The 19,095-nt window shown below is 41.7% G+C and overlaps 1 protein-coding gene across 1 annotated transcript in view; it reads left to right on the top strand.

Moving 5' to 3' along the window:
• The first annotated feature begins 1,040 nt into the window (after window positions 1–1,040).
• The window catches only part of SYNRG (synergin gamma), an 87,499-nt gene continuing 69,444 nt past the window's right edge, over window positions 1,041–19,095 (top strand). Inside the window, exons 1-3 of the mRNA XM_068977413.1 lie at window positions 1,041–1,117; window positions 8,549–8,589; window positions 11,882–12,000. Coding sequence (XP_068833514.1) covers window positions 1,041–1,117; window positions 8,549–8,589; window positions 11,882–12,000 — 237 coding nt within the window. The remainder of the gene's footprint in view (window positions 1,118–8,548; window positions 8,590–11,881; window positions 12,001–19,095) is intronic.

The following is a 19,095-nucleotide window of genomic DNA, read 5'->3' as shown; positions in this document are numbered from 1 at the left end:
GACTGATGCTGAAGCTGAAACTCCAGTACTTTGGCCACCTCATGCGAGGAGTTGACTCAGTGGAAAAGACTGATGCTGGGAGAGATTGGGGGCAGGAGGGAAGGGGACGAGAGAGGATGAGATGGCTGGATGGCATCACCGACTGGATGGAGGTGAGTTTGAGTGAACTCCGGGAGCTGGTGAGGGACAGGACAGCCTGCTGCTGCTAAGTCGCTTCCAACTCTGTGCGACCCCAGAAACGGCAGCCCACCAGGCTCCCCCTCCCCTGGGATTCTGCAGGCAAGAACACTGGAGTGGTTTGCCATTTTCTTCTCCAATGCATGAAAGTGAAAAGTGAAAGTGAAGTCACTCAGTCGTGTCCGACTCTTAGCGACCCCATGGACTGCAGCCTACTAGGCTCCTCCATCCAGGGAGGTCTGGCGTGCTGCAATTCATGGGGTCGCAGAGAGTCGGACACGACTGAGCGACTGAATTGAACTGAACTGAACTGAAACATCTTCAGATTTTAGGACAGGTGCCAAAAAAAATCTTCCAAGTTCCAGGGGAAAAGTAGAGCTCATCACTAATGGACATTGTGAAGCTATGAGAGGAGCATTCAGGCTCCATCTATCCTTTGTGTAAAAAGTCGCAGTAAAAGAACACGCGTGTACCCACCATCCAGTTTTTCAAACTGGACTCTATTCTTTCCATTAACCAAGATGATGATTTTTCAAACGCAGGAACGACGACGACTCCCTGCAGCTCGACCAGCTGTGCCCTCCACAAAGCCTTCCCAGAGACGAATCAGCTCCCTTAGAACTGGGACCAGACCGCCCCGCCAGCCTCCCCGAACCAGAAATGCACCCAGAGGCCCCTCTTCGCCGGCCGGGTCACGTGATGAGGTGGCGCGGCCCCTCCCCCGGGCGCTGAGGGTCACGTGGGCCCGCGGCCCCGCCCCGTCGCCCCAGGCCGCGGCAAGGTGGGGCCTGGAGTTCGCCCCGGAAGTGGCTGTCGGGAGCTGACAGCTGCTGGGAAGGTGGCAGCGGCGGGCCCGGAGCAAGATGGCGCTGCGGCCGGGAAGTGGAGCTGGCGGCGGCGGGGCCGCGGGAGCCGGCGCGGGGGCCGCCGGGGGAGGCAGGTGGGTGTGAGGAGCTGGGCCAGGACGCGCCCCGTCGACGGGTGGTCTGCGGTTATGGCGGTTTTAGCCGGCGCCGACCCCTGTTCCCCGGAAACTAGGGCTGCGGGAGAAGGGTCGCCCTCCGGTAACCTAGGCCGAAGGGGCGGATGGAGGCTGGGCGCCGGGTGCTTTGGGGCCGAGCGGGGAGGAGACGGGGAGGAGGCGAGGGTCTCTTTGGTGCGGCTGGCAGCCGGCCGGGTGGGTCAAGAAGGGACCCCGACGCCTCGCTTCTAGCCCGGCTGGATCTGAAGCTGCCAAGAGCCTTCCCTTTCCCAGGGCTTCACCAGGGGCTCCGAAAGATCTTTTCAGAGAGCTGGACAGGTGTTTCCAAGATATATGTGTGTGTGTCTCTTCGCACACTGTTCGGCTTTCACCGACTTGTCCTTTCACTTCCTTAACATACCAGAAACAGGAAAACCTGAAGACCTTTGCATTTGCTAAAGAGCTCTTGTAGAAGTAATTCTTAACACCTGTCTCCTCAATAAACACCAATTCACTGTTGAGCAGCACGTAGGCAGTTATCAGGACAAAGCTTCCAGACTTTTACTTAATCCTTAAACAAATTTGCTTTCTCTGTCATATTTCAGCTGCTAATCGCCAATGCTTCCCAGAACGGTAAAAGAAATGAATGAGTGCAACCTGGCAAGTTTACCGTTTGAGGAAATGCTTGATTCTGTGAAGTTTACATCCCATTTCTGTTAATGACCTAGTCTGACTTTGTTTTGCTAGCCAACCCGAGGTTCATACACGTTTGGAGATAAATTTAGTTCTTTATCTTAAGCATCCCAAATTATTTTTGGAAAACCAAGTGTTAGTTTTTTGATATGCAGGGTTTTAATTTTGGAGTCATGAATACCGCAGTGTGAAGCCTTTTAAGTCATCACCTCTTGAAGGTGCTTGTAATATATATATGTCAGAAAAAAAGAAGCAGTTGCTGTTAAATAAACCACCTGTGTGCGACTCCATCTTTCATTTTCTCTACACCTTTAGCTTTAAGACTGCTTTTTTCCCTTTTTTCAGATTTCACTGTTGCATTAGTTTTTCAGCATATTTCGGTTTTTTTTTTTTAGCATAAGTCATTACCGGCTGGCGAAGACAAATATGTCAGTCTCTTCTGATCATCAGGACCATTTTTAAAATGTTTGTGAGTGGCATTAATTTGATCAAGTATATGATGAATCATGGCACCAAGTTCTGGGGAAATATAAACTTAAAAGAATTCAGCATTCTAGACACAAGTTTGGGTTTTTTTGGTTGTTGTTTTGGGGGTTTTTTGGGGGGGTGTTATTCATTTGGGGTTTGTTTTTGTTTTTCAAAAAAGATGAAGGCATCTTCAGTGTAGAAAGTTGAGTAAATCATTTCCTTTAGTTTGTAGTAGTTTAACATGAGCACAATTTTTTTTTTTTGCCTAAATATGGCCTGAATTGTGATAGAACTTAAAATTTTTTGTTTTCTATTTAAAATTTGGCTGTAGTAATGTTGCATTATTAAACTAGAGGATATATGAGAGAATAACTCAATTTTATATTGAAAATTGTCTGGTAAGTATTCCCTGTATTGGAGATTTTCCGAGGCTGAGAAACTGGTTAATTTAAAAAGTATACAGTTTTTAGAGACCAGTGGTGAGGGGTGAAGAAGCTAACGTTATGGCTGCAACCTAAGTATATTTTAGGGAAAAAGAACCAGGTGGTCTCGTTCAGCTTTTAATAGAGGAAATCCATTAACTATAATTTACTATTTTTCTTAGGTACTTGTCTGTTTGCTAAGAGGCTAAGCAAAAAGCACTGGCATTTTCCAACTTTACTAATGTTAGCCTACTTTTGACTGGTATCCCGAATGGGCTACTTGGAATAAATTGTAGAGTTGTGTAAAGGGCAGAATCTACCCAAGAGATGAGAAGTAAAAAAGCATTTTTTAAGTCAAGTATACTAGGGAAAAAAAAAGTTGAAAAATCTTGGTTAGTCTGTATCCTTCTGGGATAGTATCATTTGTAAGCTTGTCCATTTCCTGCTTTTATAAGCTCCTTATGGGCCTCCTCACCTTTTTATCTTCCACAGCTGTAGCACATTGTACACACAGAAAACATTCTATAAATATTTGTGGATTCAAGCATCATTGGAGACAAAGAAGAGCTATTTCAGCTGGGCCTCATTTTGAGGAGGGGTCTGCCCTGGTGGCTCAGAGGTTAAATAAAGCCTGCAGTGCTTTCTCGGAGAAGGCAATGGCACCCCACTCCAGTACTCTTGCCTGGAAAATCCCATGGATGGAGGAGCCTGGTAGGCTGCAGTCCATGTGGTCGCTAAGAGTCGGACACGACTGAGCGACTTCACTTTGACTTTTCACTTTCATGCATTGGAGAAGGAAATGGCAACCTGCTCCAGTGTTCTTGCCTGGAGAATCCCAGGGATGGTGGAGCCTGATGGGCTGCCATCTATGGGGTCTCACAGAGTTGGACACGACTGAAGCGACGCAGCAGCAGCAGCAGCAGCAGTGCTTTCTGCCTGCAATGCAGGAGACCTGGGTTCGATCCCTGGATCCGGAGGATCCCCTGGTGAAGGAAATGGCAACCCACTCCAGTATTCTTGCCTGGAGAATCCCATGGACAGAGGAGCCTGGTGGGCTACAGTCCACGGGATCGCAAAGAGTCGGACACGACTGAGCGACTTCACTTTCTTCCTTTTTCTTTCATTTTGAGGAAGAGGAAAGGGTCAAGAGATTGTCATGGAGATGGGAAGGCCTAGTGAACAGTAGGGGATAGCAGGTAGGCTGGAAGGACGGACTGTGGCACTGAGTGGGAGAGAAGAGTTGTGAGAGAAAACTGAAAAAATTCTGGTACAACTGGAGCGGGCCTTGAATATAAACTAAGGAAATTTGATTTAAGGAGGAATCACAGCCTTATCAAGGGTTTCCCAGGTGGCGCTAGTGGTAAAGGACCCGCCTGGCAGCTCAGGAGATGTCAGAGACGTGGGTTCCATCCCTGGGTTGGGAAAATCCCCTGGAGGAGGGCATGCAACCCACTCCAGTATTCTTGCCTGGAGAATCCCATGGACAGAGGAGCCTGGCAGGCTACAGTCCATGGGGTCTTACAGAGTCAGACATGACTGAAGCGATTTAGCACGCACACGTGCAGCCTTATCAAATGGTCGTTTAGGGAGATGCGTCTCACCTGTGCTACATGAACTGCGTTAGAAGCCCTAGAGTCTGCCGGTGGGGAGATCCACTGGGAAGTCTTGTTGAGTCGAGGCTTCAGAGAGAAGTGAAGGCTGATGTGGGTTAGTCACGAAGGTAGGGGAAAGTGGAGGATGAAAGAGATGGGCATGTGACGAATAGAGCTCACAGTGCTGCTCTCAGACTAGGACATAAGTAATGCGTAGTGGTTTCACCTTTGAAATCAAAGTGCTTGTCCTCTTGCTGCCCAGTGTTTGGCCAAGCTTTTGCTGTCTTTATCAGTATCTTACCGGTCTTTAAGTATGGTGGCTGTTAGTGGTCTAAACATTTCAGAGAGTCTTATGAGTGGTAAATAGGTCAGTAGGTAGTTTGGGTTGTTGTATAATTATTGGAGTAAGTCATGTTTGTCAGTAATACTCTTATTTTTATTAATTTTTGTTAAAATGTTGCTTTAGAGGTTTATGTCAGTTTCTACTGTACAGCAAAGTGAATCAGCTATACATATACATATGTCCCCTCTTTCTTGGATTTCTTTCCTATTTAGGTCACCACAGAGCACTGAAAAGGGTTCCCTGAACTATACAGTAGGTTCTCATAGTTAAATAGTATGTATATAGTGTATAGTATCAATAGTGTGTATATGTCATCCCTATCTCTCAATTCCTCCCACCGCTCCCCTTCTCCCCCTTGGGGTTCATACCTTTGTTCTCTATGCCTGTGTCTCTATTTCTGTTTTGCAGATAAGATCATCTGTATTGTTTTTCTAGATTCCACATATATGCATTAATATATGATATTTGTGTTTCTCTTTCTGACTTAATTTACTCTGTGTGACAGTCTCTAGGTCCATTCAGGTCTCTACAAATGACCCAATTCTGTTCCCTTTTATTGCCGAGTGATATTCCATTGTAATTATGTACTACATCTTCTTTATCTATTAATATCCTTAATTTAGTTTTTGTGTATGTTTTCAAAGTAACCTTTATAGGTCTATAATCTTTAAAATGGATTTTGAAGTCTCAACATGTTGAATACTTAAATGCGTTGCTCCTCAGTTTATAAATCTTAGTGTATGATTAACTTAAAAAAAAACTGAGTCCTACCAAATTTCAATTTGCAGTTTAAACATGTTATCCAGTTAACATGTTGCTTAGCTAATACATTTTGTGTGCTGTTCAGAAAAGCTGTTCACTGTTCAGGCCTCTCTTTGGGTGCAGGCCCACTTGTCAGCAAAATTTGTGAGTGTTTCAGATCCTCTACAAGGCTGTAAATGACATGTAACCAGATAGCTATCCAACTAGAAATTTGTAAACCACCTTACCAAAAAGTTCTTGATCAAAGTATTTTAAAGTTAGAAGACTCTGCAGTTTGGGTTTTAGCCCTTTTCCTGGGTCAAGGGGGGTGTTGTGCAATAAAAAAATGCAAAGACACCTAAATTTGGCATACTATTCTGGATCTCACTATGTGCCTAAAAAGACTCTCAGAAATCCCCTTCAGATTCTTATCTTCCAGATTTAAGGGCTCAGATTTTTCCTTCCTCTGTATTTGTCCCATTTTCTTTCCCTCTGGTCTCAGAGAAAGAAGTCCTTCATCCTTTTGCTGTGTTAATCCTATCCTCTCAAAAACCTTGTTTCTCAGTTTCTAATTATATCTTTTGTATCCTAAATCTTTATCTCTGCAGCTCCTGTTTCCTGTGATGAAACTGTTCACTCAAAGATCATCATTTTTTAAAACAGCAATCTTTATTTATTAACCCCCATTGTTATCAACTTCTCTATAGCATGAGACACTGGTAACTCCTTCCTTAAATGTGGTCCTACCCCAATTATAACTTTCACTTGTAATCAATTTCCTTGGTTGTCAGTGACCATTCCCTACACAGTTTTCACTAAGAATTCTCCAAGGTTGCCTTTTGTTGTCTTCTCACTATGTATACACATCCCTTTGACTCCTTCATCCACAACCAGACCTTAATTTTTTTTTCTCTTTTTACGTTTATTTAAAAGAGCCTAGGGGACTTACTACTTAATCACTGGTGGTCCAGTGCTTAAGACTCTGTACTTCCACTTCAGGGGGCACGGATTTGATCCCTAGTCAGAGAACTAAGATCCCACATGCCACAAAGTGTGGCCAGAAAATAAAAAAAAAGCCTAGCTAGATTGATGCAGACCCTTCTCTTGATCTGGTGTTACTTGTCTGATTACCTGTTAGAACGCTCCTCGTGGACACCGTCCTAGCACCTTACTCCCCACACCTGCTAACACTGGGTTCCTGTCTGCAGTGAACAGCGTCACCATCCTTGTAGTCACTCAGGCCCCAAATTTCAGAGGCATCTTCAGTTCTTTCAGCTTTTTCAATACTGTTCTCCATCCAGGTAGTTGCTAAGTCCTGTTGATTCTTCCTTTTAAATAACTTTGATTCACCTCTTCTTTTTTGTTCCTACTGCTCTGGTTATGGCCCTTTTCTTATTAAGATTACTTTAATAGTTTCCTTAGCTGTTTCTTGTTACTTCAAGTCTTCTCTGCATACCCCATTACCAGAGAAACATACAGCACGTTTCTGATCATTTCTCTGCTGAAAACCTCTGACATCAGGGAAATGTACATTCAAATCACAATGAGGTCCTTCACACTCATTAGGATAACTATCATTATAAACAAACAAAAATCCAGAAAATAAGTGTTGATGGAAGATGTGGACCCTCCACCTGGTCCATTGGGAATCCAAAATGACACAGCTGCTGTGGAAAACAGGCAGTTTTTCAAAAAGTTACCAGAGAATTACTGTGTGGCCCAGCAACTCCACTCCTAGGTAGAGACCCAAAAGAATTGAAAGAGGGACTCCCAAGAAATACTTGTACATCAGTGTTCATAACAGCATTATTCACAACAGCCAACTCAGCTGTCCATCAACAGATGAGTTGGATAAGCAAAATGTGGTAAGTACAAACAATGGAATATTATTCAACCATAAAAGGGAATGAAATTCTGACACATGCTACAGCTTGATGAACCTTGAAAATGTTATGCTAAGTGAAACAAGCCAGATGCGAAAGGACCAGTATTGTATGATTCCATCGAAGGTGGCTAGAATAGACAAATTCATCAAACCAAAAAGTAGAATAGCAGTTACCAGGGGTTGAGGGGGGAGAAAGTAATGGGGAGTTATTGTTTAATGACTACAGAGTTTCTGTTTGTGATGGTGAAAAAGCTGTGGAAATGGATCTTGGTGGAGGTTGTACAACATTGTAATGCCACTGAACTGTACACTTAAAAATGGTTAAAATGGTAAAGTTTTATATTATGTATATTTTACCACAATTCTTAAAAATCTGACTTTATGTACTATTCAAAATCAAACATTTTAAAGGCCTTCTTCAGTCTGCTTACTTTTCCAATCCTGTGTCTTGTATTCAGCATTAAATCACTTTTCTGAACATGCTACAGCTTCGGCCTCTGAACTTCTGTTCAAACTATTGCTGTGTAGTGTGCCTTTCTTTTAAGATACAGCTTGAGAGTTACCTCCAGAAACTTTCCCAAGATTTAACTGATCAAATTAGTCTGTTTTCTTCTCATTTCTGTTAGTATTCTGGCCCTCTCACAGGCCCTAGTACAGTCTATCCTATGTTAAAAGTTATTTGCCTGCATCTGTGTCTTCAGCAAGCCTGAGCTCATTCAGGCCTTTCGTGTAATAGGCACCCAATAAGTGTTCACTGAATTGAATCTAATCCAGCCCTCTCATTTTATGGATGGAGAGATCGGAATCCAGGGGAGTCACACAACGACAGAACCAGGATCAGTTTCAAAGTCTTATCTCTTCTGGTTCAAAATTTTCCCCCTTGGCTAACCTGCTGACTGTCATGCATACTGTGGATGCTCAAACTGTTTTGATGGTGGATAATTCTATATTTTTTTGTACTGTGGAACAGATACCAGGGCCCTGGCTAGAGTTTTACTTATGTAAAATATGTTTTATCCAAAATCTTTGCACTAGGAAGATCCTCATATATTTTAAAAAAATATTATTTATTTGGCTGCATTGGGTCTTGGTTGTGACATGCGGGTTCAGTAGCTGGGACAGGCAGACTTAGTTGCCCCTAGGCGTGTGGGGTCTCAGTTCTGCAGCCAGGGATCAAACCCGCATCCCCTGCGTTGCCAGGCAGATCCTCAGCCGCTGGGCCACCAGGGCAGTCCCAGTCCTGATGTATCTTTGTTGCGTTTTCAGCTTCGTGTTTCCAGTTGCCAGTGGATTGAGACCCCCTCAAGGTACGTGAAAGTTTATGTTGTCAGCTTTCACTTTTCACTATTTGTTTCTGAACTTGGGGATTAAATGAGTAAAAAAAGTTCTGTTGCTTCCAAATAGAGTAAAATTTTCTTGCTGTGTTGAACCTGATAGCTTACTCCTAAAATTTCTAAAAAATTGGGTAATGGGGAATAAGAAAAATTATTCCTCATTTCTCCCAAACTTATTTAAATATCAAATCAACAGGTTGTTATTTAACCTCAGAGGTGAAGGAGACTTTTAAGACAGGAGTATTAAAGAAACAGGTGACAAAAATGAAATGAATTGTAGTTCTCTGAATGCCGGCTTTCTCCTGCCTCTAGATTGTTAGCTCTGTGGGGCAAGGGCTGTGTCTGCCTTATACTCATGAGTGTCTCCAGCACCCAGCATGCTGACAGAAAATAATCAGGTCTCTATAGCTGCTTATGGAATGAATAAATGAACCTCTTTAGTGGTTTTAGCCTATGTCTTCTGTATATGAATTTGATCTTACTATAATCATGTACATAAGTTATCACATATTCTGCTTCTGTTTAAACTATTTGAAGTCTCTTTTATTTCTAGCAATTTCTCTGCTAGGTATATTCCTTCTCTCTCAGTTTCAGACAAGGGCCCACCAATATCTATTCTAGCTTTGTCTTCCAGGAAACAGTAGTGAAGGGGTATAATAGCTCATGTCTCTGTACCCCTGGGACAGAACATTGACAGAAGAATATGCTTGTCTATCTTCTCACTTCTCCCACTCCTGCGTACCCACTTCCTCTGCACAGTCCAAGCCTCTCTGAAAACTGGCCCTTCTCACAAAGCCAGTGTTGACCAGTTATGGTAGGCCTGCTACAGAAACAGACTCCCAGGTCACCAGTAGAGATAAATGATAAAGAGCGGCTCAGTAGCAGGTGGTCAGTGTCTCCACTCATAATCAGTGATGGAGGCCGAGTTTCAGGTACATTTTTCCAAGGGTCAGTTGCATTCTTGCTCACGTTTATTCATTATTTAAGCTCTCTGTAATTAGATGTGTCCTAGATTTGGATCAAGTGGGTGGAGGTCTGTTGTTGTTTAGGAAGACATCACAGCGTTTTGTGTTTATTTTTGTGGCTCCTCATTTTGCATTTTTATAAACTTCCAAGTAAAAACCTACATATGAAGCAAAGGAACAGGACAAGGATAGAGCCCAAAAGGTTGCCTGATATTTTTTTCTTCTGGAATTTGCAGCTGTTTTCGAGGGTTTTTTTTTTTTTTTTTTTTTTTAATGGAGTGTATTAGAGTGGACCTTTTGATCTTTTGAAGGCTTTAAATTACGCATGGGTTATTTCTGAAAGCCTGTACAAGGAACTGACAAGAAGAGTGGCCACCAAGGTGAATGGGAGACAGGAGAGAAACAAGACTTGTTTTTCAACTGTATGTACTTCCGTGCCTTTAAATGCCATGCCATATCTTTGAGTTACCTGTTCAGGACTTAAATAAAATTATGAAAATAAATAAAACTGTAGGTCCAAAGGCATCAGAGGGATAACATCCTCCTGTGCTATGTCCAGTCTCTGCATTCTCATTGTGCATGATGCCTCAAGGCGTTCGCATTTGGCATTCCTATGTCTAGAATGCTCCTCCCTGGTGCCCACATGGCTCACTCCCTTATTTCAAGTCTTTGCTTAAATGCCATCCTTTTGGTGAAACCTCTTCTGACTATGTAATGGCAGCCACTTCTCTCCCTGACTCTCTTACCCCTTACCCTCACCTGATGTCCACTTATTTTTTTTATTATCTACCCCAGTTACAGTGTAAGTTCCATGAGAGGAAAGACCTGGCTTTGTCCAATGCTGTATACCTAGAATGGTGCCCGACGTGGAGTAGGGGTTCAAATATTTGAATAAATGATTAATATAAATGAATAACTTGCCACTGATCAGTGTTACCTCAATGTAATATCCATGCTTCTGATATTAAACTCTGTAAATACCTTGAAGGTACACAAAATCCACTAGATAAACATGGTAGACTTTCAGTTCAGTTCTGTCGCTCAGTCATGTCCAACTCTTTGCGACCCCATGAATCACAGCACGCCAGGCCTCCCTGTCCATCACCAACTCCCGGAGTTCACCCAGACTCGTGCACTGAGCTGGTCATGCCATCCAGCCATCTCATCCTCTGTCATCCCCTTCTCTTCCTGCCCCTGATCCCTCCCAGCATCAGGGTCTTTTCCAATGAGTCAACTATTCGCTTTACCAGACTTTTAATTTTTTTTAATTAAAATTTGATTCTTTTAACTCTTATACTAGAACTAGCATGGATGTGATCTGTGGTGCAGTGTAAAGTTAGGATAAAATTTGTCTTCAGGCTATGTAGGGATTTTGTTTGATTCTCTGTTGCATACCAAGTATTTAGAACTGTGCCTAAAATATAGTAGACATTTAGTATTTATTAAATCCCTGGAGAAATGTAGTTTTCATTCTCCTCTTGGGACTACTTCTTTGGAAAAGTTTGGTAGGTACCATACTATAAATCATACTTTCATCCATTGTATACTTTGCATGCCGATGGCTGTTTTGTGGTGTTATATTAACCATGTAAGGAAAGAGAAGAGAAGTACCATTTCTTTAAGCATATTAGGTATTAAATAGTTTTGTGAATGTGAAACCGAGGTACAGGAAGAAGTTAAGCAAGTTTGCCCAAGGTCCCAAACCTAGCAAGCAATATTTTTAGTTGGCTTCAGAAGTTCATGCTCTTAACCTACTTTTGTATTAAAAGTAGCTTAATTAGTATTAACTCTTAACTACTAGCTATTTGCTACTGCATAGAAAATTACCCCAAAACTTAAACAGTTTACTATTAAAATAGTAAACCACACTGTGTCTGTGAGTCAGGTATCTTGGAGTAACCTCACTGGGTGGTTTTGGTCCAGGACCAAGGAGATTGCAATAAAGATGTCAGCTAGGACTGTAGTCATCTAAAGGTTTGATGGGGCTGGAAGATCTGTTTCTGAGATGGCTTATTCACATAGATGGCACATTTGTGCTGCCTTTTTAAGTATGCACAAAAATTCTGTACAAGTATTATTATCTTGATTTTACAGATGAAGTTTTCTTAGCTTGCCCAAGATCACAAAGCTAAGTAAATGATGGACCTGGAATTTAAAGCAAGTCTGTCTCACACCAGAGCCTATGCCTTTACCTCTCTACTCTGCCACTTCCCAAGAAACCAGTCCTTTAGGTACTTAGAGTTTTAAGAAAGTAAGCTGTGAAACACATCGACCTTAACGATGTCTTTGTTTTTCAGCAGGTCTGATGCCGATGCAGCAGCAAGGATTTCCTATGGTCTCTGTCATGCAGCCTAACATGCCAGGCATGATAGGCATGAATTACAGTTCTCAGATGTCCCAGGGACCTATTGCTATGCAGGTACTTGCCTCTTCTTAGCCAGTGTTCACAAAGTTATTGTTAATTGTCTACATACCAAGCTATGTACTCGGAGCTTAATGTTATATTTAGAAATAAGTGTGGTCTGCATCTTAGGTGGCTTCCTTTGAAATACAGTGAATATGCGCCACTGCCCCAACCCACGCCTCCACGGGGAGATCCTCAAACACTCACAGGCAGGTCTGGCTCAGTCTTGTGGGCTCACTGTTCCTTTCCCCTGGGTCCTGGTGCGCAAAAGGTTTTGTTTGTGCCCTCCAAGAGTCTCTGTTTCGCCGAGTCCTATGGAAGTTCTGTAATCAAATCCCACTGTCCAGAGTCAGATTCCTTGGGGGTTCCCTGTCCCTTTGCTGGATCCTCAGGTTGGAAAGTCTGACGTGGGGCCTAGAAGCTTTGCAACAGTGCAATACCTTCTTTGGTATTATTGTTCTGCAGTTTGTGGGTCGCCTACCTGGCAAGTATGGGATTTGATTTTAATGTGATTGCACCCCTCCTACTTGTGGCTTTTCCTTTGTCCTTGGCCATGGGCTATTCTTTTTTTGGTGGGTTACAACATCCTCCTGTCAATGGCTGTTCAGCAGGTATTTGTGTTTTTGGTGCTCTTGCAGAGGATGAGCACACATCCTTCTACTCCACTGTCTTGTTACAGGAGTGGGCTTTTTTTTGCCATGTATTATTTAATTAACATTTTTAATTGGTTATGTTTTTAAAAAATTCTTAAAGGAGTCTTTTCTTATTAAGTAAATAGAAAACCTCATTCATTGTAACAAAGGATAACCAAAAAATAAATATGGTGAATCAAAACAGTATTACCAAATACTAGCTAGTTGCTATTACTCATTGGAGTTGATAAACCTCATATTTACTTTCTCTTTGTTTTTTTAAAAAAGAAATTATGTCTACAATTTACCTGTAAGTGGCTCAACCAAAAAAAAAGTATAGATGTGTAGAAAGAAAGCAAAATGTTAATTTTATAGTGTTCATTCAAGTTTTCTGTAAGTTTTCAATTTAAAAAAAAAGCAAGGGGTTGGGTGAAAATAACACTTAAAATGAGACATAAATGGAAATCTGAGAGTTGCAATGGAATTAAAGAGAATTTTCCTGCTGTCATGCTGAACATGTGTCCCTATACAACTGGTCATGATTACAGATAGTGTAGATTAAAGCAAATAATTCTGTTTTGTTTTGATTTAGAATTGGTGAGTGAAACTGATAACATCATGATTTAATAAGTGCAGCCTAAGAAATGGGCTTTATCCATATCCATTTAGATTTCCATATCTTTGTAAACTATCTTCTTCAGCCATGGTATCCATTTAAACCAAGTAAACTGAATCCAGGAGTCAAATCTTTGGTGGAATTCAAAAAGTGTTATCTAATTTTTTTTAAAGGGAGAAGGAGAAGGAAAAATGGGGGAAAAAATCATTCACAAATAAACCAGAGCAAAAGAATTTTGTATTACTAATATTTTAAGTGCCATAGATTTCATTTTTTACCTAATTATTTAAAATTTTCTATTTCTGCATGTTTTATATATATATTAGTACAAGAGCACATGTATATAACTTATAAATAATGTTGAGTTAATCAGCGTTTAAGTTTAAACCATTGTCGCATTGAAGTCATTTAAGCAAATAAAGTTTCTATGTTGTCTGTAAAGATTTAGGAAAACTTCCAAATCATTCTCTTTTTTAAATTTTATCTACCTTTTAAAATCTTGGCTGTGCTGGGTTTTCGTTGCTGCGTGCGGGCTCTCTCCAGCTGCGTCTGGTGGGGCCTGTGCTCTGGTTGTGGTGCGTGGGCTTCTCGCTGCAGTGGTTTCTCTCGTTCCAGAGCATGGGCTCTACGGCACATGTGCTCAGTAGTGGGGGCACAGGGGCTTAGTTGCCCCATGGCATGTGGAATCTTCTTGGACCAGGGACTAAATCTGTGTCCTCTGCATTGGCAGGTGATTCTTAACCTCTGGACCACCTGGGGGAATTCCCAAATCATTCTTTATTCATCTCCACTAGGAAGAAAATGGGAATAAATTAAGCTTTTGTAGGGTTTAAGTTCAAGTTACTCAGCTTTCACTAGGTTATGCTGCAGAAACAAAAATCCCTAGGTCTCAATGACTTACAGAAACAGATTTCTCATTTGAGATACATGTCCTTGGATGGGTTGGCTCTGACTCAGCTCCGTGTTCTTTATCCTGAGACCTTTACCTAGGACATCCCAACTCCTGGCATAAATGAAAAGAGATGACCAAACCCTGTGATGTCTTTTAAAGCTTTCTGTCAAAGGTAGGAGTTATCAATCACTTCTGCTTACAAAGGTAACGTGGCCCAAACAAACATCAATGGGGAGTCTACCAGGAGGAATGCACACCACAGAGGGATGTGCCAACTTCTTACAGTAAGGGCAGCAAGTCATTGTAAACAGTCCACCAAAGAATACTGTGTGTTTCTAATTAAGATTTAGTAAGCTTCCTGCTTCAGCAATACGTGAACTGTGAACTTCCACATGTTCAAGCTTGTTTTAGAAAAAGCAGAGGAACCAGAGAGCAAATTGCCAACATCCTCTGGATCATTGAAAAAGCAAGAGAGTTCCAGAAAAACATCTATTTCTGCTTTATTGACTACACAAAAGTCTTTGACTGTGTGGATCACAATAAACTGTGGAAAATTCTGAAAGAGATGGGAATACCAGACCACCTGACCTGCCTCTTGAGAAACCTGTATGCAGGTCAGGAAGCAACAGTTAGAACTGGACATGGAACAATAGACTGGCTCCAAATAGGAAAAGGAGTACGTCAAGGCTATATATTGTCACCCTGCTTATTTAACTTCTATGCAGAGTACATCATGAGAAACGCTGGGCTGGAGGAAGCACAAGCTGGAATCAAGATTGCCGGGAGAAATATCAATAACCTCAGATATGCAGATGACACCACCCTTATGGCAGAAAGTGAGGAGGAACTAAAGGGCCTCTTGATGAAAGTGAAAGAGGAGAGCAAAAAAGTTGGCCTAAACATTCAGAAAATGAAGATCATGGCATCTGGTCCCATCACTTCATGGGAAATAGATGGGGAAACAGTGTCAACAGTGTCAGACTATTTTTTTGGGCTCCAAAATCACTGCAGATGGTGACTGCAGCCATGAAATTAAAAGATGCTTACTCCTTGGAAGGAAAGTTATGACCAACCTAGACAGCATGTTCAAAAGCAGAGACATTACTTTGCCAACAAAGGTCCATCTAGTCAAGGCTATGGTTTTTCCAGTGGTCATGTATGGATGTGAGAGTTGAACTGTGAAGAAAGCTGAGTGCCAAAGAATTGATGCTTTTGAATTGTGGTGTTGGAGAAGACTCTTGAGAGTCCCGTGGACTGCAAGGAGATCCAACCAGTCCATCCTAAAGGAGATCAGTCCTGGGTGTTCATTGGAAGAACTGATGCTAGAGCTGAAACTCCAATACTTTGGCCACCTCATGCGAAGAATTGACTCATTGGAAAAGACCCTGATGCTGGGAGGGATTGGGGGCAGGAGGAGAAGGGGACGACAGAGGATGAGATGGCTGGATGGCATCACCGACTCAATGGACATTAGTTTGAGTGAACTCCGGGAGTTGGTGATGGACAGGGAAGCCTAGTATGCTGTGATTCATGGGGTCACAAAGAGTCAGACATGACTGAGCAACTGAACTGAACTGAAGCTTCCTGCTGAAATCTTAACAGATGATACAATTTTAAAATCAACTTCACACTAAATACTGTTTTCTGATTTGCGCGTGTGTGTGCTCATTGTGACCTCATGTCTGTAGCCCTCAGTCTTCTCTGTACATGGAATTTTTCCAGGCAAGAATACTGGAATAGGTTACCATTTCCTTCTCCAGGAGATCTTCTCAACCCAGGTATTGAACATGCGTCTCCTGCATTGGGAGGTGGGTTCTTCACCACTGCACCACCTGGGAAGCCCCTTCTGACTTATGTAATTATCTGAAAAAATGTGTTAGTTTGAAACAACCAAAAGACAGTAAGGATCTCTAATATACACAGCAACAGTAAATAAGTGAACTACTAGGTTTGATACCACCGAAATAATTTCCCTCAGTATCAGGAGCTCCTAAATGATCATAAAGCAAAGAGACTTCCCTGGTGGTCCAGTGGTTAAGAATCCACCTGCCAATACAAGGAACATGGGTTTGATCCCTGCTCAGGAAGATCCTGCAAAGAAGAGTAGACCCTGCTTGCCGCAACTAGAGAAAGCCCACAGGCAGCAATGAAGACCCAGTGCAGCCTAAATAAATAGATTTTAAAAAATGATAAAGAATCCAAAATCTTTCTCCTTAACTAGTCTTGCTGGCAGGTATTGTATGCTACTTGGAATCTGATCACTATTCTTAAAGGAGAAACGTACAGAAATCTTACGTTTTTCCTCCAAACTTGATAGCCTTAACCAACCACAGACGTGTGTGAAGAATGCCTCTTATTCTTTAGTCATCCCTTAAATCTTTGAAGGATACACAGATAAAAGTCAAAGATGAAAATTAGTTTTGGTTGCCTCATAGCCCTCTACTCCCCAGAACTCATTAAAAGAACACACTTAACAAGATTTTGAATATGTTTTGAGGTTAATATTCAAAATATTTCAGGTATACAGGTAAGAATGAAATATATGATGAACAATGTGTGAGCCAGTAAACCATTTTTAGTTAAACTTTTAATTTTGAGGTAAAGTAGGTACATGTGTATATAAGAAATAATACAAAGAGTCCCCCAGTGGTAACTACTTGGAGAATGATAGTATAATATCACAGCTGGATGTTGGCATTGATAGAGTCAAAATACAGAACGTTCATACCACCCCAGGGATCTCCTCATGTTGCCATTTTGTAACCAAATTCACATCCCTCCCACTTCAGTTCAGTTCAGTCGCTCAGTCGTGTCCGACTCTGCGACCCCATGAATCACAGCACCCCAGGCCTCTCTGTTCATCACCATCTCCTGGAGTTCACTCAGACTCACGTCCATCAAGTCAGTGATGCCATCCAGCCATCTCATCCTCGGTCGTCCCCTTCTCCTCCTGCCCCCAATCCCTCCCAGCATCAGAGTCTTTTCCAATGAGTCAACTCTTTGCATGAGGTGGCCAAAGTACTGGAGTTTCAGCTTCAGCATCAGTCCCTCCAAAGAAATCCCAGGGCTGATCTCCTTCAGAATGGACTGGTTGGATCTCCTTGCAGTCCAAGGGACTCTCAAGAGTCTTCTCCACCGCCACAGTTCAAAGGCAAAAACTGTTCCTAACCCTTGTCAATCACTAATGTCCCCCATTTCTATAGGTATATGATTTCAGCATTACCTAAATTGAATCACTAACCTTTTATGAGATTAGCTTTTTTTGCTCTGCATAATTTCTTTTTAAATTCATCCAAGTTGTTGCATGCATCAATATTTCCCTTCATTTTTATTATTGAGTGATATTCCATTATTGGATATACTATTGTCTGCTTAACCATTTACCCACTGAAGGACATCTGGACTGTTTTTACTTTTTAGTTGTGATAGAGATTTTTGAACATAAGGCTTCATTTCTCTGGGATTAATGCCCAGGAATGCTGGATGGTATGGTATTTGGAAGTTTAGTTTCTGAAGAAATTGTTAAACTATTTTCTAGAGTGGTTATACCCGTTTACATTCTTACAGGCAATGTAGGAGTGATCCAGTTTCTCTGCATCCTTCCTAGCATTTGGTATTATTTTCTGTTTTAGTCATTTGATAGGTGTATTGTGATATCTCATGATTTTAATTTGCATTTCCCTTGTGACTAATGTCAAAAAAGAAAATTCAGGGAGCTTTACTTGATATGGATATTTTATTGGGCAAGAAACAAATTATTCCTGAACAGGGAGACCTCAAACCACAAGTAATTCTAGCAGTTCATTATAAACATGAATGAATTCATTGTTTTCTACTGTGATTGGTTTCTAGAAATTCACTTTCCTTTTCATTGCTAAGCTTACTTTTTTGTAGCTTATTAGCTAGAATACTGTGAGGTTACATTGACATGAAGAAAGCTTAGGTTTTGTTTAAGGTCAGGCAGTATTTCAGAGAAATCAGAACAGTGTTACAATTTGGTTATGTGACTATGAGCCTGTGGTCTAGGGATATATTCAGAGTGCAGCCTCCATATTGGTTTTTCTTTAGTGATGCTAGACATATTTGCATGTGCTTACTTTCTGTCCTTATATTTTTTTCTTCTGTCCATTTTCTTGTTGGATTTTTTTTTGTTTGTTTTTATTTTACTGTGAGAGAGTTAAAGCTTAGGCAGGCCTGGGCCCTTTAAGGAGTAGGTGAACTTTCTCCCTCTTGCTATCCTTAAGCCTTGTGCAACAATGTATCTTGCCCAAGAACTGGCCTTTCTTTAGGAGCTAATGATCACAGGCACAATGTCTTACTGGTGGAAATGCTTTTCTTAGACTCTATGGTTAATAATTAAAATTGTAACAAATCTTGCCTGGGAGCCTATTTCTCAGCAACAATGTATCTCACCCAGAAACGTCTTGACTGGAACAGGTTCCTTCTGGCTAATCTCGTACTGAAGTTATCTCCAGGATGTATGCCTTGGGAAAGGGTCTAATGGAATTTGCACAGCCGTGAAGGGTTGTTTTTGTCTGTTCTCAGCAGCATGTTGAAGAGTGCGTAATGCACGGCTGCAGCTGGCGAGGCAGGCACTCTGCTACCTGCTTTCAGTGCCTTTTGGTGGAGGTTCACTCGATCCTTTCACTATAATAAAACTTTGTTACACAAAGCTCTTGAGTGACTGAGACTGCGTCTTTTGGGTCCCAGAGAGAAATTTTCTCCTTCAGAGACCACAAATTCTGACATCGTTCACCATAAGCTATCAACTGTTGAGCGTCAAGAGGTCTCTGTATATTCTGCATACTAGCCCTTTGTTGGATGTGTGGTTTGCAGATATTTTGTCAGTTTTTGTCTTGTTTTTTAGTCTGTTCAGGCTACTGTAACAAAATAGGAGAGATTGGATAGCTTATAAACAACAGAAATTTATTTTTCCCAGTTCTAGAGGCTGGAAGTTCGAGATCAGAGTG

This window comes from Capricornis sumatraensis, chromosome 8 (genome assembly GCF_032405125.1).
Source record: "Capricornis sumatraensis isolate serow.1 chromosome 8, serow.2, whole genome shotgun sequence".
NCBI classification, from domain to species: domain Eukaryota; kingdom Metazoa; phylum Chordata; class Mammalia; order Artiodactyla; family Bovidae; genus Capricornis; species Capricornis sumatraensis.
The sequence above is the reverse complement of the archived record's forward strand: the minus strand, read 5'-3'. Positions and strand labels throughout refer to the sequence as shown.